Source organism: Neophocaena asiaeorientalis, unplaced genomic scaffold (genome assembly GCF_003031525.2).
Source record: "Neophocaena asiaeorientalis asiaeorientalis breed wild unplaced genomic scaffold, Neophocaena_asiaeorientalis_V1.1 scaffold678, whole genome shotgun sequence".
Lineage (NCBI taxonomy): Eukaryota > Metazoa > Chordata > Mammalia > Artiodactyla > Phocoenidae > Neophocaena > Neophocaena asiaeorientalis.
In genome coordinates, this window is record NW_020175038.1 from 743,947 (window position 1) to 768,442 (window position 24,496).

Consider the following 24,496-nt stretch of genomic DNA (forward strand, 5'->3'; position numbering starts at 1 on the left):
GAAGCAGCTCCCAACTCCTCTCCCACTTCCGCCTTCCACCGCCCGCACTCGGGCCAGGTCACGTGACCACGCGCTGTCACCTGACCCGGAAAAGGCTGGCCGGACCGCAGGTGTGTGCAACCTAGGCCAGGCCTGAGAACCTCTCGCCAGAAGGCCTTCTTATCCTCTGTAGGTTTAAAAGTGAGAGGGGTTTCCACTCGCTAATGGTCTCCGAGCAATCAAATAAATTGAGGGCTCGCTGAGTTCCAGGCGCTTCATATACTCCTCCCATCAACCCCGAGGGCGGGCCTGTCTTAGCCCCATTTTACAAGTGAGAGGAGGTGTTCAATCAAGTCAGCAGATATTTATTGAACTCAGGGTTACCATATAAAATACAGGACGCCCGGTTAAATTTGAATTTTAGATAAACAACCATTAATACGTAGGTGTGCCCCAAATATTGCCTGGTACAGTACATGTTTATACTAAAAAACTACTTGTTGTTGATACCCATATTTAATTAGGCATCTTGTGTTTTAATTTGCTATGTCTGACGACCCAAAGCCTACTATGTGCCAGGCACGGTTCTAGGCTCTAGAAACACAAAAGTAGCTTTTGTGGAGCGTCCGTTCTTGTGACATGAAACAAAGGCAGAAAGGCTCCAAAACTCTTGCTGGGGGTCCATAAAGTGCCCCACCACACCGGACTAACCCCCATTTCCTTAGTATACAGAGTAGACGGACCTTTATGAACTAGAAAAAAACATTTTAAATCAGTATTCTTTACTGATGGTTGAGAACTTCAGCTTTGACAAGTTGAATGAAGGCTGAATTTTTCACTTTTAATCACCATTAACTAAAATTAATACTAATCACCTAATTAGCTCTAAGCACTGTGCACTAATTATTCTGTTATTTTTGGTTCTTCCAGTTTGGATGGATCTTGTTATGCGTACAAATGAAACTGGTTGAGCATTTAGTCTCTATTTTGCCATTCCAAATCCATCCAGGAGATGGCCTTTCAAGGAGCTACAGCTCTCTCTTAACACCTTAATTCCTATCTAAAAAACTATTAAAATTTCTCTAGTAACATTGATGGGAGTTGTACTAATTCTCTTTTAGGGGAATTAGGGAAGGCCTCTTTGATTTGGTGGCATTTGAGTAGGTGTTGACCAAAAGGAAAAAAGGGACTAGGCAAGGCAGGCTCTCACTGTGCATTAAGGAAGTAAAAGCTAAATATATACCTGGACCTATAAAGGCCCTAGGTGATACCTCCCAGCCCTCCCCTTTGTTTCATCTCATCTCCAACTACTCTTTCACTCAGTACCCTGCTTCAGCCACTCTGGCCTGAGGGCCTTTGGACTGGCTTTTCCCTCTTCCTAGAAAGCTCTTTCCCCAGGTAGTCAGTTGGCTCACCCCCTCATCTCTTTCAGATGTTTTCTTAACTGTCCCTTTCAGTGAAGCCTTTCCTGATCACCCTATTTAAAATTGCAACTCATCTCTTCCTTCCCCTCCTACCAGCCCTTTCCTGCTTTATTTTTTCTCTCCGTATTTCCTCAGCTTAGCACTATCTGACTTTCATATGAATATGTGTGTATGTATGTATGTGTGTGCGTGTGTATATATATATATGTATATCTACATATATATATATGTCTGTTTCCCACTACAAAAATTATGAAGACAGGAGCTATAACTCAGCTCTCAAAGCAGTGCCTGGCCCATAGGAGGCCTCTTTAAACAATCTGTTGAATGCATAGACTTCATCAACATTTATTGAGCACTGAACTCATTGCTGAAGGTCCTACAATATAGGAGATTTTTTTTAAGACACATAAAAAATCTGAAATATGTCATCATAAAAGTGCCCTGCAAAGGTTAAAAAGTAAATTGAAATGTTCATTTAAGGAGAAAGACCCCTAAAGAAAGACCCCTGATTTCCAACCTACTTAAAGAAGACACACAATTAACTACAATGCAAAGCAGAAGTAATAACTGCTTATTGAGTGATAGAATCAAACTGTCTTAAGTATGGTGAGAAAGAAGGGTTCATATCCGTCCTTGGAGAAAAATCTGATTTGGGTAATGAGGACCAGTTTACAAAGGAAACAATCGAGCTGCTTCTTGGAGACCAAGTACACAGGGATTGGCCAGCAGAATTTTCAGGCAGAAGAGAAAACAAGGGCAAAGGCAGAGACAAGAAAGTCCAGGACACTCCCAAGAAAGTTCAGAGGAATTCTAGGGATACTTACTGATTTCATGTCATTTTTCTCTCCCCTACCCCACTGTTTTTCTCTCCCCTATCCCACTGTTTCAAGTTTTTATCTCCCCTACCCCACTGTTAAGCATATAGTTTCATAGCTTGTACATCTTCCAGTCCTGGAAGTGAAGTCAGCTCTTCACTGGCACACAAGACGTTTCTTTCATAAAGGGCCTCACATGTAAAAGTTGTCATTACCTCCAGATAAGTTATACATGGAGTTCTAAATATGTTTGAAAGTGTTAATTTGTTAAGGTAAACTGTTTCAAGTGACCATAATTTCATAATAATGTTTGAGATTTCTTCACTTTTTAAAAAACAAGGAGCTTCAAAAAATTGAAGTGTTTCAGAGTTCACTTCACTTCTGAGAGAACCTGTCCCCAGACACCCTGTGCTACCACAGGCACTACCCTCAACTCCCTGAACACTCCCTTTGGACTTTCATACCTCAATGCTTTTGCCCTACTCATCCTTCAAGATTTGGCTCCAAGGTCATAAGCTCAAAGGTGCCCCTAGACACTACACAAAATATCACTTTGTTCATAACTGTTATATCACCCAAATTGTGGTGGTATAAATTAGCTCTCAGTACTTATTTGTTCACTAAATAAGAGTCCTCCTAAGGCTTCAGTGGACTTGAAGACTAGCGAGCGTTACAGGGAAACAGAAAAGGGATTAAACTATTACAAAAAATGACAAAAACTACAAAATGTCAAGAAACCTTTTATATTAACAAGTATTTTTAATATTTACTAGAAAGTGAATGGCTCAGAGCCTGATCTTTCTTTCCCTGGCTATTCCCCTAAATCAGTGGTTCTCAAGTGTGGCCCCAGGTTAGCAGCACCAGCATCATCTGGAACTTATTAAAAATGCAGATTCTCCTGCCCTGCCCAGACCTACTGAATCAGAAACTGAGGATGAACCCCAGCTATCTAGTTTTCCAAGCTCTCCAGGTGATCCTAATTCACAGTCAAGTTTCACAACACTGATCTAGATCATTCTTCTTCACCCTAGTGTCTACAGAATTATTGCCAACTTCAATAAACCTCTTTTATTGTGGAGTCTAGTTTCTATACACTCCCTCCCTTTTTAGGCAACAGGAGCAATTGAGGAAGAACTTAGAGATACGAATATTAGCGTTGAGTGGATTATATTTTCTAGGCATGAAATAAAAACTTGATTAGAGTAAGGTGAATGAATGGAGAGGAGACCCAGGCACCTCAAAACAATTCAGAAGTGACATCAATAAAGTTTAGCAAGAGTGGTATGGGTTGAGAGTGGGAATAAACATGACTCAGAGATTCTTACCTTGAGTACCTTTTTTGGTAATGCCATTCGGAAAAATAGGAACTCAACCAGTGAAGAAAGTTTAAGCGGGGGCAGGAGAGAAAACTACCTTAGTTTTAACCTTCCTCCTGAGTGAAGATGCCAAAAATTTCAGAAAGATGTGGCCAATGGCTAGGCTAGGGAATAAACAGGGATTGGACCTGTAGATTCCAAAGGCATTCCTATAATGCGATAATTGTGATAAGCCTTGGGGATAGATAGTATTGGTGAAGGAGAAAACTTAAGATACAGAGGCCAAGACAGTTCTGTGGTGGGTGCCCTGTGAGCAAGGCAGAAGAACTGACAGTGAAGGAGTGTGAGAGATCATCAGAGACACAGCGGGACCAGGATAGTGATGTAACACCAAAGTGAGGCAAGGAGACAGTCCAGAAAGAGGAAATGGTCAGCATTGTAAAATTCTGCACAGAAACTGAAAGTATAGAGAAATAAGAACAAAAAAATTTATATCATAGGGAATTCCCTGGCGGTCTAGGCACTTAGGATTTGGCACTTTCACTGCTGGGGCCGGGTTCGATCCCTGGTTGGGGAACTAAGATCCCACAAAAAAGAAAAAAAAAATTGAGACATCTGGGGAAGGAAAAGGGATTTGGGCACCTATTAAAAGACCCCCGAGGGCAGCGAACAATTTTTGGAAGTACGATGGATAAAGTATAACCAAGGGGTGGGCTTCCCTGGTGGCGCAGTGGTTGAGAGTCCGCCTGCCAATGTAGCGGACACGGGTTCGTGCCCCGGTCCGGGAAGATCCCACATGCCACGGAGCGGCTAGGCCCATGAGCCATGGCCGCTGAGCCTGCGCATCCGGAGCCTGTGCTCCACAACGGGAGAGGCCACAACAGTGAGAGGCCCGCGTACAGAAAAAAAATATATATATAACCAAGGGGTAAAAACTGGAGTGAAGACTTGACAAAGAAAGTTTAGAATAACTCAACACCTCTGAAGGTGGATGACCGAAAACTCAAGTCATCATTCAGCCAAAATTCGCCAGCATGAATTTCTAATAGACCAGATCTCATAATTATGGAATCTCAGCAAGGAATTATGAGCCTTGCTTATGTAAGTGGCGTAAGAGATCCTGGACCCAAGTTGCTCAAAATGAAGCGGGGGTAAGTAAGCAAGCAGCGGTCGGTATGGCACAGTAGTAAGAAAGCGGCTCTGAGTCGGTTTGTTTCAGTGTTAATCTCGATACCTCACTAACTACCCATGTTAGTTGGGCCTAGTTTTCCTGAGCAGCTACCCCTTACCCGTAAAATAGTACCTATTTCATAGGGTTGTTGTGATCTTTAAATTAGGGCCTCTGTATTGATTGTTAACAATGAAACTAATACAGACTATTTGCGTTTAAGCGTAAAGAAGGCGCTAAGGAGCAGACGCCAAAGCGAATTTCCTCGGGTGGACCCCCGCCCCTCCCAAGGTTTGACCCCGCCCACACCTCCCAGGCAGAGGGGGCGGCCTCACCGCGCATGCGCTCGGAGAGCCCTGAGCCGGAAGATGCTGCCGCGGCTGCTCTTCCCGGCTCCCAGAGACCCAGATTGGGACAGAGGGGCGGGCGCAATCTGCATGCGCATGCATGCTCCGGCTTACATGGGCCAAGATGGCGCCGGTGGAGCACGTTGTAGCCGATGCAGGGGCTTTCCTGCGGGACGCGGCTCTGCAGGTACAGGGAGCTCCGGCGGAGAGGAGCGGGGTCTGGGCTGGTGGCCCCTAAAGGAGCTTGGGAAATCGGGCAGCGCGCTGCGTGGTGCGGGCGGGTGTGAGTTGGGCCGGTCTCCCCTCAGGACATCGGGAAGAACATCTACACCATTCGGGATGTGGTCAGCGAGATTCGGGATAAGGCCACGCGCAGGCGGCTCGCAGTCCTGCCCTACGAGCTACGTTTCAGGGAGCCCTTCCCGGAATACGTGCGGCTGGGTGAGTGTCTCTGCCCGGTGTTAATGGCGAAGCTGGTTCCCGGGTTGCTGACTGAACCTGCTATGGTTCTAGTCGGAGTCTGGATACTTTATCAGAGTTGATTTAGAAACTGCACGGTCGGGCAGAAATACAGACACAGATGGAGAGAACAAACGTATGGACACCAAGCGGGGAAAGTGGCAGGGGGTGGTGGTGATGGGGGTGGTGGGATGAATTGGGAGATTGGGATTGACATGTATACACTAATATGTGTATAAAATGGATAACTAATAACCTGCTGTATAAAAAAATAAATAAAATTCAAAAATTCAAAAAATAAGTAAATAAAAGAAACTCCACGGTCTAGGAGACCGTGGTGGGAGAGAGGAGTTCTGGGTCATGAGTCAGCCAGGCCTTGCCAGTTACTAGTTATGTGCCCTTGGGAATATCACTCAGACGCTCTAGGCCTCGGTTGCCTCCATCTGTAAAATGGGATTAACAGTACCTACCCGAGGGGTTGCTGGGAGCATTAAATGAGGAATAATGTCACTCAGCAGTGTCCAGCGCTTTGTAAGTATTCAGTAAATTCGTTTGGATTAAAAATAGAAGATGGGAGGGAGCTGCAAGAAGGAGGAGATATGGGGATATATGTATATGTATAGCTGATTCACTTTGTTATACAGCAAAAACTAACCATTGTAAAGCAATTATACTCCAATAAAGATGTTAAAAAGATTAAGAAAAAATAGAAGAACCCAGATCTCTTACTCTCGCCCATTTCTTTTCAGTAGATAAGAGTGATGACTGTTTTGGATATGGAGGCCAGCCTCAAGTCAGAAAAAGGGATGGCTTTTAGGCCTTACATTAGTCCTGAAAGAAAACTAAACAACTCTCACTTGGCTTAGGAGTCAGCGTTGTTCTCTTGTAGGGATCAAGGCGATGATCCTGCCCAGGAAAGGACCTAGGTGACTGGAAGTGTTTTAGGGTTTAAAGGCCTGATAATGGAGATGTTGTTACCTACACTATTTGTGACTTCTTTAGCTTTCTCCAGCATCCTAGCTGTGTGATCTTTGACAAGTTACTTAATCTTTTTGAGGAAATACTAACAGTACTTACTTCATAAGATTGGGCTGAAACATTCCCACTCCTGGGCATATATCCAGACAAAACTATAGTAATTCAAAAAGATACATGCACTCCTATATTCATAGCAGCACTATTCACAATAGCCAAGACATGGAAACAACCTAAATGTCCATTGATGATGAACAGATAAAGAAGATATGGTACATGTATGCAATGGAATACTACTCAGCCACAAAAAATAACGAAATGATGCCATTTGCAGCAACATGGATGTAACTAGAGATTATCATACTAAGTGAAGTCAGAAAGAGAAAGACAAATACCATATGATATGACTTATATGTGGAATCTAAAATATGACACAAATGAACCTTTCTGAAATAGAAACAGAATCACAGACATAGAAGGGGAAGGGGGTTGGGGGAGGTTGGGGTGAGCAGATGTAAGCTTTTATATATAAAATGGATAAACAACAAGGTGCTACTGTATAGCACAGACAGCTATATTCAATATCCAATGATAACCATAATGGAAAAGAATATTTTAAAAAGGAATGTATGTATATGTATAACTGAATTACTTTGCTGTGCAGCAGTACTTAACAACATTGTAAATCAACTATACTTCAGTTTAAAAAAAAAAAAGATTTGGGGCTTCCGTTTTTCTTGGGATACTGATCCTAAGTTCTTTTTATACTTTCATTATGGTTATCCAAGGTCATATAGCTCTTTGCTTTTAACTGAAGTTGGGAATCTCTTGTTTACAGTGACTGAGTTTTCAAAGAAAACTGGAGACTATCCCAGCCTCTCTGCCACAGATATCCAAGTACTGGCACTTACCTACCAGCTGGAAGCAGAGTTTGTTGGGGTGTCTCACCTAAAACAAGAACCAGAAAAGGTAAATAAGAAAGATTGTTGGTTTTATCTGTTTTAACTTTTTTTTGTTTTTTTTTTTTTTTTTGGGAGAGAACTATCAGATGTACAGAAGTAGAGGGAATAGTATAATGGACCCAGTGTCCCCATCATCCTGCCTCCACAGTTGTCAACTCATGATCTGTTTTCATCTTTACCCAACCCCAGCCCTGAATATTTTGAACTCAGACAGCCTAACATTTCACTGATAGATATTTCTTGGTGTGTCTCTAAAGGTAAGGTATGTCTCTAAAAAAAATAACCACAAAACCAATATTACACCTACACAGAATTAATAGTAATTCCCTGATATCATCAAATATCCAATCTGTGTTCACATTTCGCAATTATTTTATAAAATTTTTTTAATAGTTTACTTGTTTGGATCAGGATCCAGATAAGGTTCATACGTTGCAATTAGCAAACATGTCTCAGTCTTGACCTGTAGGTTCTTGGTAACATTGGTTATTTTAAAATGCAGGGACTTCCCTGCTGGCACAGTGGTTAAGACTCTACACTCCCAGTGCAGGGGGTCCAGGTTCAGTCCCTGCTCAGGGAACTAGATCCCCATGCTGCAACTAAGAATTTGCATGCCACACTAAGGAGCCCGCCTGTCGCAACTAAGACCTGGTGCAACCAAATAGATAAACTAAATTAAAATAATAAAATGCAGAAAGAGTAAAAATATTCTCATTTTTTTTGGCTGTGTTGGGTCTTTGTTGCTGCGGGCAGGGTTTCTCTAGTTGTGGCGAGCGGGGGCTGCTCTTCATTGCGGTGTACGGGCTCTAGGTGCGCAGGCCTCAGTAGTTGTGGCTCACGGGCTCTAGAGCACAGGCTCAGTAGTTGTCGTGCACGGGCTTAGTTGCTCCATGGCATGTGGGATCTTTCTGGACCAGGGCTTGAACCTGTGTCTCCTGCATTGGCAGGCAGATTCTTAACCACTGCGCCGTCAGGGAAGCCCCTCTCACTAGTTTTTTAAAAATAGAATTCTTTTCCAGAAGCAAGCAAGAAAGAACACTTTAAATGATTACCATTTTTTTCAACTCTTGCTACCTTCAAAATTCTGGGTTCCTGTTGTGCTTTTAGGGACTTGTCCAGCTTGGCTAAGTTGAAGAGACTAATGGTTTTGTGCCTGGACCCCATTACCTGTTTCTAGGCCAGAGGATTTTGAAAGATAGATTATTAACCTTATACTGAAATAAGTAATTTCAAGTAGTGTTTGCAGAGAATTACTTGATCTCCACTGTCTTAAGGTCCTCAGAACTGTAGTGGGCTCATGATTCTATTCTAGGCAGAACTGCCTTCACTTGTTTTCAACCAAGTGTAGAGTCCTCCAGTCCAAGAAGTCTAAAAGTGATGCCTAAAATATAGACATCTGTGTGTCACCAGAATGTTTTGGGGCGATGGGAGTGAAGGGAATAGTTTCATATAAACTCTGACTTTGTGGCTCAGCTGGGTTTCTGCTTTGGCATCTGTCAATTTGAGATTCCTAAAAATTGCCCTTTCCTGCAGTCTTTTGGGCAGGAATTAGCTATTTTGTATCAGAAGCTTTAAAACAGCCTGTCTTTTGACCCAGCAATTCCACTCTTAGGCATTTATCCTAAGGATATAACCAAAGATACTTCCAAGTTTTACACATAATGATGTTCATTAAACCTTTATGTCTAGGGACAAAAAAGAAATGTCCTGAAGTGGTTATTTGGTAGTAGTGGAATCCCTGAATAATTCTTTACGGGCTTCCCTGGTGGCTCAGTGGTTAAAAATCCGCCTGCCAATGCAGGGGACACGGGTTCAGCCCTGGTCTGGGAAGATCCCACATGCCGCAGAGCTACTGAGCCCATGCACCACAACTACTGAGCCTGCGCTCTAGAGCCCATGCTCCGCAACAAGAGAAACCACTGCAGTGAGAAGCCTGCGCACCGCAATGAAGAGGAGCCCCTGCTCACCGCAACTAGGGAAAAGGCCACACGCAGCAACAAAGACCCAATACAGCCAAAAATTAAAAAATTTATTTTTTAAAAAAATTCTTTACATATATTTTTATGTTTCCCACTTTTTAAAAAACATTGAATATCTTTTATTTCAATAACCAGGGGGAAGTATTTTGTTTTCTGTTTTTTAAAAAAAATTACTCTTCCATGTTGAATTTTCAACCTGCATTTCTTTGCTTAGAGCTGTCACTTTTTTCTTTTCTTTTTAAAGGTTAAAGTGAGTTCATCAATTCAGCACCCAGAAACTCCTCTACACATTTCTGGTTTCCATCTGCCCTCAAAGGTAATTTCTTAGACAGGCCAGCCAGGCTCTTCATGCTCTTTTCTGTTACATGTCAGATCTCCACAAATTGTCTGTTTAGAGGGAACCAAATTTACCTAGACAGATAGCATAGTTTGTCCATCCTTGTCTGATCTGGCTTGTATATCGTATATCATTTCATTTATAACCCTCTCAATTTTCAGGTTTTAAAATTATTTTTCTTTTAACTTCAGCCTAAACCCGCACGAGGAACAGTAGAACATGGACACCCAGTCGGTGAGCCTGAGGACCTAGAATTCAGTTCCTTTGTGTTCTGGAGAAATCCTTTGCCTAATATTGATCATGAACTGCAGGAGCTGCTGGTAAGGCCCTGCTTTATGATCTCCTGATGACAACAGACTAGCGTCTCCCAGCTGCTCCTTTGGGCGAGAAGTTTGAATTCTGTTAACGTTTCAGATTGACAAAGGTGAGGCTATTCCAAGTGAGGAAGAGAACGAAGAGAATGGATTTGAAGAAAGGAAGGACCAAGACAGTGATGATGACGGGGGTGGGTGGATAACCCCCAGCAACATCAAGCAGGTCCAGCAGGAGATGAAGCAGTGTGCCATCCCGAAGGATGTGCGGGTCGGCTGTGTGACTACAGACTTCGCCATGCAGGTGGGTGGAATGGGCATCGGCTGGCCCTGGGCTTGGTGTCATACCTGTTACAGGCAGTGGTCCTTTGGAGGTTTGGGGGTGTGTACAGGGCTGTTGTGTAATGCTTCTTTTCCTGGCTCTAGAAACTTTGCCTGTGCTCTTTGGTCATTTTTAGTTTTGCTTGGAGGTTAGGGAATCATAATATACCTACAGAATGTATGTGGTATATTAAATTTCTGATGTTCAGTATTCATGATCTGTTGCTGCTTTTCTTTCAGTGTGTGTAACGTCCTGTGCTCAGTTAAGTATTTGGAGACTGTAGAGGTTTTGAGTCCAGAAATGAGTATATTTGCTCTCACACAATAAATGTCTCTGTTAAGAGAGATTGCTAAAGGAGGCCTTGGCGAAATGATGATCTCGGTCCATGGCACCTGAGAGAAGAAAAATCTGGGTCCTTGTCCTAGTTTACATGTCTTGAGAGGTATCCTAAGCTTGCTTTTCTTTAGTAGAAGCCCTTTATGAGCCAAACCAGGGTTTGGGAAGTTCTTTTACCTGTGATTATGCAGATATTAAACAGTTCTTGGTTTTGCTATGAGTTCAGTCTCCCTTTAACTTGTTGGTTGCAGAATGTCCTGCTCCAGATGGGGCTGCATGTGCTGGCCGTGAACGGCATGCTGATCCGCGAGGCCCGGAGCTACATCTTGCGGTGCCACGGCTGTTTCAAGTATGTAGCCAATAACCTGGGCTCAGTGCCCCTCTGTTGAACACTCCTCTGTTCCTAAACCTTCTAGAGACTTCTTGAAGGAGAGCCTTGCCTTGGGTACAGGCATTCCCTCCACCTTGTCATTCCTACTCAGGCCAGGTTCTGCCCCCACCAGGGCACTGAAAGCCCTGGGACAGAGGTGGCCAGTGACCTCCCACCTGACAAAGCCAGGGCGGGTGTTTTTTGTCCTTACCTTTGTGTATAGGATTAAGGGTGTGGGTTCTGGAGCAAAGAGCCCTAGTCGTTTAGCAGTAAGTGCCAAAATGTTTATGGATGGGATAATGTCTGGGACTTGCTTTGAAATAAAACAGAAGTGGGAGGAATGGGTGAGGGTAGAGATGAAGCTGGGTGATGGGTCCATGAGGGTTCATTGTGCTCTTTGGTTTACTTCATGTTTGAAATTTTGTTTAAAAAAAAAGTGGACTCTGGATCCAGACTAAGTGGGTTCCAATCCAGATTCTGTCTCCTAGTAGCTGTGTGACTTTGCAGAAGTTGGTCAGCTTCTCTGTACCTCAGATGATTCTTATGTAAAATTAGAAAGGTGGTTGTGAGGAACTAGGGAGATCGTCACATAAAAGAGTGCTTGTCTGGCGCATAGGAAGTGCTCCGTTGAGGTGAGCTGTTTAGTTCATTGACCATGCAGTCCTCCCCATTTCTTTTCTGCCTCATGAATTGGTTTTTCTCGTGGTGAGGGCTGGTGGTGTGTGGAGAGGCCCCCGGATCCGAGATCTGGTTGGAATTTAAGAGACTATACTGCAGCCCTACTGTTGAGTGAAGCGTGGCCCTGGGAACTTGGTGGCTTCCAGCCTTTCCACAGATTCAGTCTAGACATGGTAGCCATCATGTCAGGTATCTGGTGGAGCCCCTTACTGTGGAGGCCTGTGTGCACTGCTTTCCAAAGCAGTAAGGTGTCTCTCCCTGTGTCCCCAGTGCTGTTCCACTGACGGTGGAGTAGCCTGGATGAAGCCCTCCCCCACGTGGCTCGGGGCCCATCTCTATTACCGTCCTCTGCAGGTCTGCTGGGGAGCCACTCCTCAAAACTGCCTCTGCATTCTTTGAATCTTTAGTGTTTAAACATGCCAGGCTCATGTCGGTAAAGCTTTTTGCTTCATGAAATCTCATTTCCCCCATTGTCCTTTGTTACAAAAGCTCTAAGTTCCTCAAATTAACATTCGTTCTTAGAAACACTTGGAAATGTTCTCCATTCTTGTTAGATTAACCCCAGTGACTGAGTGGTTTCTTGCACAAAATAATTATTTCCTAGCCCCTGTTGCTTAGTTCACTCGCAGAGACTTCAGGAAAGGGCTTGGCTTCTCCGGCAGTTTCACGCAGCTCTTGTGTCCTTACCACTGGGAACTGAGGGAGAATTCCTCAAGGACAGACACCAGGGCTCCTGCTTGGTCCCTGACAACAGCAGCTTTGCCTGTTCAGGGTCCATCGCTGGGCCTTGAGCGGGTGGGAGAGAGGCAAGGCCTGTGGGTCTGCCTCAGCACCCACACCCATTTAATCATAGCAGCTTTGATAGTGTGTCCTGTTGGTTAGTAAATTCTCAGCACCTCCAGAGCCACCTCCTGGCTTAATGCCTAGGCTGATACTTGGGCACAAGGTATTCAGAAATAGTTGAGTAATGTAATAATATGACCCTTGAGAAAGTATGGTGGTGGTAAGAGCACTGACTTTGGAGCCAGATTCCCTGGGCTTATACCTGCCACTTACTAGCTCTGTGACCTTGAGCAAGCTACCTTACCTTGCCTTCGTTTCCCCATCCGTAAAATGGAGATATATTAACTTCATAGGGTTATTTTGACATTAAACTTGTGGAATAATGCCTAACAAAATTCAGTAAGAGTTCATTATTACTGTAACAACATCCTGCTCAGTTTTCTTACTTACTAACTTGCTCCTTATGTCATTTACCTTTGCTGTGGGAGCCGTGCAGCAGCAGTGTGCTTATATCAGCAGCGTGAGGGCAGGTGGCCTTGGTCTGGGATGTGTGCGGTGCAGTCCAGCCTGTCCCCATTTCTTGTGTCTCCTCCTCTGAGGCCCGAGACTCACCTTGCGCTCTGGGGATGGGGTTTGCTGCCTCTGACTCCAGTGTGATGCATCTCCTTTGTTTCTGCAGGACAACATCTGACATGAGCAGAGTGTTCTGTGCACAGTGTGGAAACAAGACACTGAAGAAGGTGTCTGTGACCGTCAGCGACGATGGAACCCTGTGCATGCACTTTTCCCGCAACCCTAAGGTGCTGAATCCTCGGGGCCTCCGGGTGAGTGGCGCATCTCCCGCTCCCCTAACAGCAGGGCCCAGGTCGGGGAAGCGAGACCTTTTAGCACCAGGATCGAAATGATCAGAGAGGACAAACAGACCCTCCTGGTTTCTAAAGATAGTTATTGAAAGCCTGTTATCCAGGGACCAAGGCAGGTGGGGGAGAGCTCACAACTCAACCTCCCTGTGAGGTTTTTGAGGAGTTTGCAGTCTAAGGAGAAATAACCAGTAATTCCACACAGTAAAAAGCAAGGTCCAAATATATGTGGGTTCAAAGAGGGATGGTTTGCAGGACGGTGGAGGATGGATTTGTGTGGGAATTTGAGGATGGGTAGAATGTCTAGAAGCTTCAAGAACCACAAGGGAAGGCTGTGTAAATACTCAGCACAAGAGAGTCCTGGGCTGGATACACAGCGGGGTGGATTTGTTTTGAGGAATCAGGAGAGAAGGGTTGACAGTCAGGCAAGTATGAGTGTGGCTGACCTGGCTCTGAGTTCTCCAGGTATGGTGCATGCCACTAACGTTAGAAAGGTTGTTTTTTTTAACTTTCTATTTTGAAATAATTTTTTTAATGGTATCTCGTAGTTTTTTTTTTTAATAAAAAGTTGCCAAAAATAGTACAAATAATTCCCATTTAGCTTTCACTTAGATTTCCCAATTTAATCATTCACTATATTTGCTTTATCATTTATATTTTTTCTTTTCCCCTAAACCATCTGAGAGTAAATTATGCATGACGCCCTTTTGCACCTAGATACTTGTGTGTGTTTCCTGAAACAAGGACTTCGTCTTAGATACCCACAATACAATTACCAAAACCAAGAAGTTAACATTACTTCAATACTATCTAATCTATGGACCATATTCAGACTTTTTTTTTTTTTGAGTTTATTAATTAATTTATTTATTTTGCTGTGTTGGGTCTTCGTTTCTGTGCGAGGGCTTTCTCTAGTTGTGGCAAGTGGGGGCCACTCATCATTGTGCTGCACGGGCCTCTCACTATCGCGGCCTCTCTTGTTGCGGAGCACAGGCTCCAGACGCACAGGCTCAGTAGTTGTGGCTCATGGGCCTAGTTGCTCCACGGCATGTGGGATCTTCCCAGACCAGGGCTCGAACCTGTGTCCCCTGCATTAGCAGGCAGACTCTCAACCACTGTGCCACCAGGGAAGCTCCAGACTTTTTTTTTTTTTCTGGCTGTGCCACGTGGCACGTGGGATCTTAGTTCCCCAACTAAGGATCGAACGCATGCCCCCTGCATTGGAAGTGCAGAGTCGTAACCACTGGACAGCCAGGAGAGTCCTTAGACCATATTCAAACTTTGCCAGATTTCTTTTACAGCAAGAGAAGGGGGTTTGTTTGGGGTCCAGGATCCAGTCTAGGATCACATGTTGCATTTCACTGTTGCATTTCATTGTCCTGTCTCCTTAGTCTCTTTTAAACTGAAGTCGTTTCTCAGGTCTGCTGTCTTTCATGACCTTGACAGTTCTGAACAGTTTTGAAGAGTACAAAGCAGTTACTTTGTAGACTCTCCCTTACCTTGGGTTTGTCTGGTGTTTCCTCCTGGTTAGATTCAGGCTGTGTCCAGTTTACTGCTGATAATAACTCTGATCACTTAGTTGGAGGTTTCTTGTGTAACCACAATATAATTAACAAAACCAAGATCACCAAATTTCCTGTAAGGTTATCCGTGATTAATAAGTAACTTAGAGAAAGATAGTCTGATACTGTGTGAATACGGTTTCTCATCAAACTTTTACTGGTTAAAGTCATCTGAATCAGTTTTTACAATGAAGGTTGCCAAATGGTGATTTTCTAATTGCATCGTTTCTTCTCCATATTTATTACTTGGCATTCTGCTGTAAAGAGGAACTTTCCCATATATCATTTATATGAGTGTGGTCGCATGTATTTTTATTGTAGTCTGTAGGCTGTGATCCATTGCTATCCTTATTTATTTTGATACTCAAACTGTTCATGGAGCCCCTTCAGGATGGCTTCTGTGTCTTTTTGATGTGCCCCAGTTATTCTTTGAACAATTTTACTTTCTGGCACAGCAAGCTGTTCCGACCCTTATACCTCCCTGCCTGTGCCCTGGAATCAGCCATTTCTCTAAGGAGCTCTTAAGTTTTTAGAAGCAAAGATCTGGACACTGGACAGTGGGTATGCTTATTGTCCTAGGGTGGCATTAATTCTAGGTCCACAGTAGACAAAGATGGGAAATATTATATATAAATACACATATTAATACTTTTTCTCTTACCTGTATTAAAAATTGAATTTATAACTTCAGATTCAGTTCAACACCACAGAGTTCATTCTAGCCCTCCCTCTAATATCCATAACACCCTTCATAACACCATTTTCCATAATTATAATTTTGTTCAACTGGAGTGTGTGTGTGTGTGGTTATTTCAGAAGCGCTAACCTATACCATTATGAAAATGGTACCTGCCTACTAGGGTTCTGTGTTTTAGTGTAATTCTTTCTGTTTTTTGTTGAGGGAATGTAGTCACAATACCGTGTTGCTTTTCATCTGTGAGGTGAGAGTAGGCTCAAGTGGGAAGATGCATGTCATGTACTCAGTGCACAGTAGGCAGTGACGATAGACTCCGTTGGTGTCGTCTGCCTGCGTGCAGAGTTGTCAGGTAAGCTTTATGTAACAGGATCTGATGTGCATAAATACGAATCCCCGTCCTCCTAATGGCCTTTCCTCATCTTATTTGCAGTATTCACTCCCCACTCCCAAAGGGGGTAAGTACGCCATCAACCCCCACCTGACCGAGGACCAGCGCTTCCCTCAGCTGCGACTTTCCCGGAAGGCCAGGCAGAAAACTGACGTGTTTGCCCCTGACTACATAGCTGGGGTGTCTCCCTTTGCAGAGAATGACATCTCCAGCCGGTCAGCTACCTTGCAGGTCCGAGACAGCACCTTGGGAGCCGGCAGGAGACGGTTAAATCCCAATGCTTCCAGAAAGAAGTTTGTGAAGAAAAGGTGAAGCGTGAGCTCCACAGGCAAGCTGGACTGATGGCTGTGACTGCCCAGGAGACCCATGTCTCAGGTCCCCAGCTGTGCCAACTCCACAACCACTTGGACACAGAAGAGGCCTGGCTTCCATAGTGCTGCCCCAGGACTCACTGTGGTGCCTCGGGTTGGGTTTGTGATGGAACCTGCCATCCCTTGGCCTGTGTGTATCCAGGAGGTTTATGTGAACATTGTGACCTGACTTACTTGGACATGGACAGCTGCAAGAGCAAAGGATTCCAGCACCAAGAAGTTTGCAACAACCAGCCACACCCCTTCCCTCTTTAGTATAAAAGAAGCCTGAATTCTGACTCAGGTAAGATGGTTCTTTGGGACAGGAGTCCACCATCTTCTTGGTCTGCTGGCTTTCCGAATAAAGTTGCTGTTCCTTGCCCCAACAACTTGTCTCTTGATTTATTGGCCTGTCATGCAGTGAGCAGTATGAGCTTGGACTCAGTAACTCCTTCTACCTATAAAAGTCCTTTATTTTGTACAGCTCCTTGGAGCTCCTTTCTTTGTGCTAGATGGGATACTGCCTGATTCATGAATCATTAAATAAAGCCAATAAGAGCTTTAAAATTTACCCAGTTGATTTTTGTATTTTAAGTTTTGGTAGTAGTGGTGGGATCTGAAGACTCCTGATGACTTCATAGACAACAAGAAATACACGTGTTGATATCCACAAATGCTTTGAGTTCTTTTTTTTTGGCCAGGCTGTGCAGTATGTGGGATCTTAGTTCCCTGACCAGGGATTGAACTTGTACCCCCTGCAGTGGAAGTGCAGAGTCTTAATCACTGGACCGCCAGGGAAGTCCCTGAGTTCTCTTTCTTTGTCACTGTTTCTGAGGGCCGTGGGTAAGTTCCTCTTGATACGAACTCCACTCTCTACATTGAGCTTCTGGTCTAATTGGCTTTCCAGTCCAGGATTCATGGGTTGGTCTAGACTGACAGGAGTCTCTAACAGAGCACCAGTCCTTAGCCCTTGGTTAGTCTGTGGTCCCAGGACACAGCTTAATGGGTCAGTTTGAGCTGACACCTGGAACCCAAGTCCCCAGCTCTCAGTTAGTCTGAGGGCTCAGTTAGTCCCCCACCCCTTTTTTCTTTAAATTTATTTTTAGCTGTGTTGGATCTTCGTTGCTGCGTGCGGGCTTTCTCTAGTTGTGGCAAGCAGGGGCTACTCTTCATTGCAGTGCGTGGGCTTCTCATTGCGGGAGCTTCTCTTGTCGCAGAGCACAGGCTCCAGGTGCGCGGACTTCAGTAGTTGTGGCACGCAGGCTCAGTAGTTGTGGCTCATGGGCTTTAGAGCACAGGCTCAGTAGTTGTGGCGCATGTGGGCTTAGTTGCTCCGCGGCGTGTGGGATCTTCCTGGACCAGGGCTCGAACCCCGTGTCCCCTGCATTGGCAGGTGGATTCTTAACCATTGCGCCACCAGGGAAGCCCATTAGTCCCCTTTTGTTGGGTTCTGCTGGTTCGGTCTGTAGTTCCACTTTGGGAACCATTTGTGATGAGCACCTAAGGCCTTCTCTTGGCCAGTCCACAGTGCCATCTCCTTGGTTACTGCAGTGTCCACAGTTCCGTTTCCTTGGTTACTGTTGGTTTCTGTTAATGTGCATATGGGGTAAAGGAATAATAGATCTATTGTTAATGGGCATCTTGAAGCCAAAACCACAAAATTGGTGGGCACAGGTTGAGCACTTAAAAGCTGATAGAATGCTCACCACCTAACTGTAAGAATCCTGTGTTAAGATAAATTGGTCACGGAGTGGGATAGGTCAACACTAGGTCACCTGCCACCTCAAGAAAATTTCCATACAATGAGGTATATTGTAAAACACCACAAAATCCCCAGACCCGTGGCACATCCCTCTTAGGTATTAATTTGGCTCCAAGAGACCCAAGGCTTAACTAAAGAAATGAGATCTTCACGTTTCAAAGAATTGAGCATGCACCACCTGGCACAACTGCTTGTTTTATGTTTAAGAACTGTGGTCCCAGAAGCTGTAGATATCTACTAAAATGGCAAAATCTTACTAAGGCAATTTAGAGTTGCAATGGCCATTATGGGCAATGTTCTAATTACACAAGTTTGTTCACTTTACGAAGTGCACCTGAAAGAATGGAACACTTATTTTAAGTGGTATGCAGAAGGCTCGGAAAGGCTTTAAGATTCCAAAATAACTTCACTGAAAGAGTCATTGCAAAAGGCTAATGAAAAATTAAAGGTGCAGTAGGTACTTAAAACAAAAGACTTTAAGACGGAGGTAGCTTCTACTACTCCTCTCTATCCTCCTTTCCCTGAGTACTCAGTCTATTAGTCCTCTATCTGAATTGCCTTTCCACTCTGAATAAACTATAAAACTGTAACAAAGGCGACCAAGTTAGTGACCTCACAGCTGCAACCAGTTCCAAGACCAGAAACCTGAAACACCTGGGACTCCCTCACTGCGCCCTCCTAGGGGTCCATCAACAAAACACTGGCCCAGAATTGGTGTCTCATTTGCAATCAACCAGGACACTAGAAAAAAGATTGTTCTCAAAGGTTTTTGTCAAATCGTTCTACAGCAAATTGAATGGCCCCCGTATCCACCCTTGAAGGAGGCCCCCAAGAGGGTGCCTCCCATGTGGATGGGACTCCAAGGGATTCTCTGGTAAACTCTACCAGTTATTCCCTTAAATATCCAAGGGGAAACTAAAATTAAACTTGGCAAAAAACCTTGCCAAATTCTGGTAGATACCTGGGCTACTACATTCTCTAATTTAAGCCCCACCTGCCCTGGAGCCTGCAGATGGGATCCTGGGAAAACTGACAGAAGTTGGCAAAAGATGAGAATTCTTACAAGAGCCAACTCTCCTGGATCTCTAGTGCCCAGTCAAGAGAGGAAGGTAAAAGTCCACATTGTCCCTTCCTTTCCAAATTTAGACTCTCATGAATTTGGTTTTGAGGTACCCAATGGTTACCTCAGGGACAGCTATTGCCTTCTCATTTGTCTTGTTTTGTCCTGTGAACTTGGCTTGGCTTTCTGTCTGGTTGTCAGTCCTTGCATAAGCAGGAAACTCAACCATCAGGTGGGGCGCCCCAAAATATGACTAGGCAGAAATGTGGGTTTCCACCTGTTTTCAGCTAGACATGGCCAGACAGATGTGGGTTGCACTCCATTTGCAGTGAGGACCGACTATTGGCAACTCTCAAGAGAATTGTCTTTATTTGGGCTGTCTTTGGGAAGGTTCTGGATCTTGGGGAATGGAGGGAGGAGTACCCTTTGCACTCTCTTTGGAGACTCCTCTTGTATCCAAGTGGTTGTTTAATACTGACAGGAATATTTACTCTCTGTGCTGGCTGAAACCTGACAAAATATTTGAAAGGATTGTTTGTTTTTTTTTAAGCAGTGCTATGGTCAGAATTGGCCAAAACAGAAGCTGATATTCAGAGCCTGATAGGAATTTTGTGAGTGTTTTTTTTTTTAAGGCCTTTTCCCTTAAGCTAAATGAAACTATGTACCCAGGGGGAAAGAAAAACATCCCAAAGACAAACCACTCTAAATCTAGAACATAGGAATCTAGGAACCTTTTGATTTCCATTTTTTTTTTTTTTTAATTTTTATTTTCTAATTTTATTTTATTTTTTTATTTTATTTATTATTTTTTTTGCGGTACGCAGGCCTCTAACTGTTGTGGACTATCCTGTTGCGGAGCACAGGCTCCGGATGCGCAGGCTCAGTGGCCATGGCTCACGGGCCCAGCCGCTCCGCGGCATGTGGGATCCTCCCGGACCGGGGCATGAACCTGTGTCCCCTGCGTCGGCAGGCGGACTCTCAACCACTGCGCCACCAGGGAAGCCCTGATTTCCATCTTAGTTGAAGAGCTTCTCCTTGCTATGAAGAAGCAAATTAAAGATAATGTAGTTGGACGGGTGGATCCAAACAAGTTGCAACCCAATTTTTCCAGGAATTAAAAACAACTGTCCTTGTGTTGAAGATTGGGTCTTTACAAGAACTGAAATGCAGCTCTAGCAGCAATTCAAAGCCCACCTTTCCTTTCTACAAATTCCCAAACCTCCCCTATCCATCTTAAAAGACTTGTAGATATTGTAAAGCATCTGGACTTAGGGAACAAAAGTCTTTCTTGGTGAAACTTACATTCTTTCTCTGTGCCTTTTGAGATGGAAATGTTCTACCTAGTTCCCTCTAGGAACCAAGGTAATTCTTATCAGAAGGGGGAAAAAGGTTATTTGAAAACTAGGCCCATGAAAAATCTTAAAAATCTTCACCACAAGTATTACTGAAAAGCTTTAGTTATCTAAGCAAGACACCTTAACTTATTCCATCTGCCAGAAATACAATTTGGATCCAACTGTTGTATTTTAAACTAGTAAATTTTGCATTATTGTACCTGTCCCATAGCTAAAATTATAAAATGAAACCTATAAGATCCTATTTGCATCTGTATGTTTATGTATGTCTATATGTTATAAATGTGTAATTTTTTTCTACCTCCAGATGGTATTTGTGAAGAGTTCTATTCAAGTTCATGTGGTCTAGGATAATCTTTGGTAAATAAAAGCTAGTTTGTTTGTGGTTTAATTAAAACAGGCATGCCTTTAGAGTTGTCAGCATTAAATATAATACTTTTATTCTACCTAGGTTTATTAAAAGTCAAATAAGTTCATGTTATCTCTGTTAAAGAATTTGTCAGCAAGAAAAAGAATGTAACATGATGGTTAGCTGTTTAATGTCTCATGAAATTTTCTTGAGTAATCTAAACATAATTTTTAAGAAAAAGTAAATTAAATAGAGGTAAGATAAAATTTTTAAAATCCTCAAAAAACTAAAAATAGAGTTGCCATATGATCCAGCAATCCCACTCCTGGGCATATATCCAGACAAAACTATAATTTGAAAAGATACATGCACCCCTATGTTCATAGAAGCATTATTTACATTAGCCAAAACATGGAAGCAACCTAAATGTCCATCAACAGATGAATGGATAAACAATAAATAAGATGTGGTGTGTATGTGTATATATATATATATACATACATACACACACACATATATACATATACATACACACACACACACACACACACACACAGTGGAATATTACTCCACCATAAAAAAGAATGAAATAATGCCATTTGCAAGCAACATGGATGGACCTAGAGATTATCATACTAAGTGAAGTAAGTCAGAAAGAGAAAGACAAATACCATATGATGTCACTTATATGTGGAATCTAAGATACAACACAAATGAAGAAATCTACGAAACAGAAACAGACCCACAGATACAGAGACAGACTTGTGGTTGCCAAGGGGAAAGGGGCATGGGGGAGGGAAGGATTGGAAGTTTGAGATTAGTAGCTGCAAACTATTATATATAGGATGGATAAACGACAAGGTCCTACTGTATAGCACAGGGAACTATATTCAATATCCTGTGATAAACCATAACAGAAAAATATGAAAAAGAATACATATATGTAAAACTGAATCACTTTGTTATACAGCAGAAATTGACACATTATAAATCAATATACTTCAATAAAATTTTAAAAAATTTATAACTGACCTTTTCAACAATAATTATGCTTCACAGTATGTCAACTTAAAAATAGTTTCCAGGGGGCTTCCCTGGTGGCGCAGTGGTTGAGAGTCCGCAGATTCCCTGGTTGGGGAACTAAGATCCCACAAGCTGCACGGCACAGACAAAAAAAAAAAAAAAACAGTTTCCAAAATCTTTTTGGTACTTGAAACCTTAAAGTTATGCTGAGATAAGTTAAGTGATGGATATTCATTAAATATCTAGGTCATTTCCAAACAAGATAAAATACTGAAACATTAATTACTGGTGTATCCACTTTTGGTTTCCTTTTACAGAGAAACTAAAAATACTTGGGTCTATCAGTAAATATCTTGTGTGCCACATAGAAACATTTACTATGAGAAAGAATATACTTCTAGAAATTATAAAATGTACTCATAAATTTGCCAATCCATGGAATGCTAGTGTAACAGACAGTCCACAGTTGCTTACTTCTTAGTTTCAGGAGGAATAAAAGATTCTACGGGTTAAAAATTCTAATCAATATATGTAATTAAAATGACTTACTACAGCCATTATGAAAAACACTATGGTGGTTCTTCAAAAAGTTAAAAATTGAACAACCATATGAAACAGCAATTCCACTTCTAGGTACACATACAAAGGAATTCAAATTAGTATCTCAAGAGGATATCTGCACAACGATGTTCATTGAAGAATTAATCACAATAACCAAGATATGGAAACAGCCTAAGTGTCTGTCAACAGATGAAAGGATAAAGAAGATATAGTAAATATATACAATGGAGTATTATTCAGCCATGAGAAAGAAAGAAATACTGCCATTTGCGACAACATAGATGGACCTTAAAGGTATTATGCTAAGTGAGATAAGCCAGACATAGAAGAACAAATACTGTATTATATCACTTATATGTGGAATATCGAAAAACTGAACTTGTAAAAACAAGGGCTAGGGGGTGAGGGAATTGGAGAGATGTTGTTGAAGAGTACAAACTTACAACCAGGAGATAAGTTCTGGAGATGTAATGCATAGCATAATGATTATAGTCAACTCCACTGTATTATAAGTTTCAGTTACTAAGAGACTAAATCTTCACTGTTCTCAATACAAAAAGGAAATGATAAATATGTGACATTATAAAGGTGTTAGCTAATGCTACTGAATAATATTGCAATACATAAATGTACCAAAGCAACACACTGTATACCTTAAACTTACACAATGTCAATTACATCTCAATTTAAAAAATTTTTATTTCTATTTTTATTTTTTCATTTTTTGGCTGTGCCACATGGCATGCGGGATCTTAGTTCCCTAACCAGGGCTCTAACCTGCTCCCCCTGCAGTGGAAGTGCCAGAGTCTTAACCACTGGACCACCAGGGAAGTCCCTCAATTTTTAAAAACTACTTAGAAAAATTAACAGTTAAAGGCAACAACTGTATGAAAAGTAGATAAGGAAAGTAAAATGATTCATTGTTCCAGAATGAGAAAAAGGAAAAAAAATAAACAGGACAAGATCTGAATGGACATAAAAAAGTTATGAGGTTTATAACAAAGGAATCCTGGGAAAGGAACTTTATGTGTAGTCAAGCTGGCTAAGATTGGAATGAATTTAAGTTTTTTTAAAAAATAAGTTTTAATATCAACAGTACACTGGTGCAAAATTAGAATTTAGTTTTCTCTCTGTTAAAAAGAAAAAAGTTTTATTGGACTTTTGGTCTGCTTTTGAAAGATTGTGGAAGTTTCTTTAAGTTTTAAGTAATCTGCCCAGATAGCAAAGATTTTGTGTCTTATCAAAATAATTTACTGTGCATGTTTTCTTAAGTAATCAAAATCCTGATAAAGACAACACTGTCTTCTCAAAAGAGCTAAATTTTGTTTACACTTAGGTGAATTTCTGTATTTGCCTTTAACATCATCTATTGTCATTTTGGTTAAATAGATAATTCAGTATTATTTCATAATGATCTGTGATCCTATTTAATCAAATGTTCAAACCTTTTGACATTTTCCCCAAATCAGATTCTAAAGAGAACCACAGAAGACCCAGAATTGCCAAAGCAATCCTGAGGAAAAAGAACAAAGCTGGAGGCATAACCCTCCCAGACTTCAGACAATACTACAAAGCTACAGTAATCAAAAGACCATGGTACTGGCACAAAAAACAGACATATGGATCAATGGAACAGAACAGAGAAACCCACACACCTAAGGTCAATTAATCTCTGACAAGGGAAGCAAGAATATTCAATAGAGAAAAGATAGTCTCTTCAGCGAGTGGTGTTGGGAAAGCTGAACAGCTGCATTTAAATCACTGAAGTTAAAACACTCCCTCACACCATACACAAAAATAAACCCAAAATGGCTTAAAGACAAATATAAGAGAGGACACCATAAAACTCCTAGAAGAGAACATAGGCAAAACATTCTCTGACATAAATCGTAGCACTGTTTTCTTAGGTCATCTCCCAAGGCAATAGAAATAAAAGCAAAAATAAACAAATGGGACCTAATCAAA

The 24,496-nt window shown here is 42.4% G+C and overlaps 1 protein-coding gene across 2 annotated transcripts; it reads left to right on the forward strand.

The window, feature by feature from the left end:
* Positions 1-5,072: 5,072 nt before the first annotated feature.
* Positions 5,073-16,741, forward strand: NOB1 (NIN1 (RPN12) binding protein 1 homolog). Of its 2 annotated transcripts, XM_024763107.1 has the most exons (10): positions 5,073-5,239; positions 5,361-5,493; positions 7,325-7,455; positions 9,672-9,743; positions 9,956-10,084; positions 10,179-10,379; positions 10,985-11,082; positions 13,244-13,388; positions 16,114-16,138; positions 16,268-16,741. In XM_024763107.1, the coding sequence occupies exons 1-10, from the start codon at positions 5,153-5,155 to the stop codon at positions 16,381-16,383; spliced, it is 1,137 nt and encodes a 378-aa protein (XP_024618875.1). In that variant the 5' UTR covers positions 5,073-5,152; the 3' UTR covers positions 16,384-16,741. The 2 variants fall into 2 exon arrangements, with proteins under 2 accessions (XP_024618875.1, XP_024618874.1); XM_024763106.1 differs by having other exon boundaries at positions 16,114-16,741.
* The last annotated feature ends 7,755 nt before the right edge of the window (positions 16,742-24,496 follow it).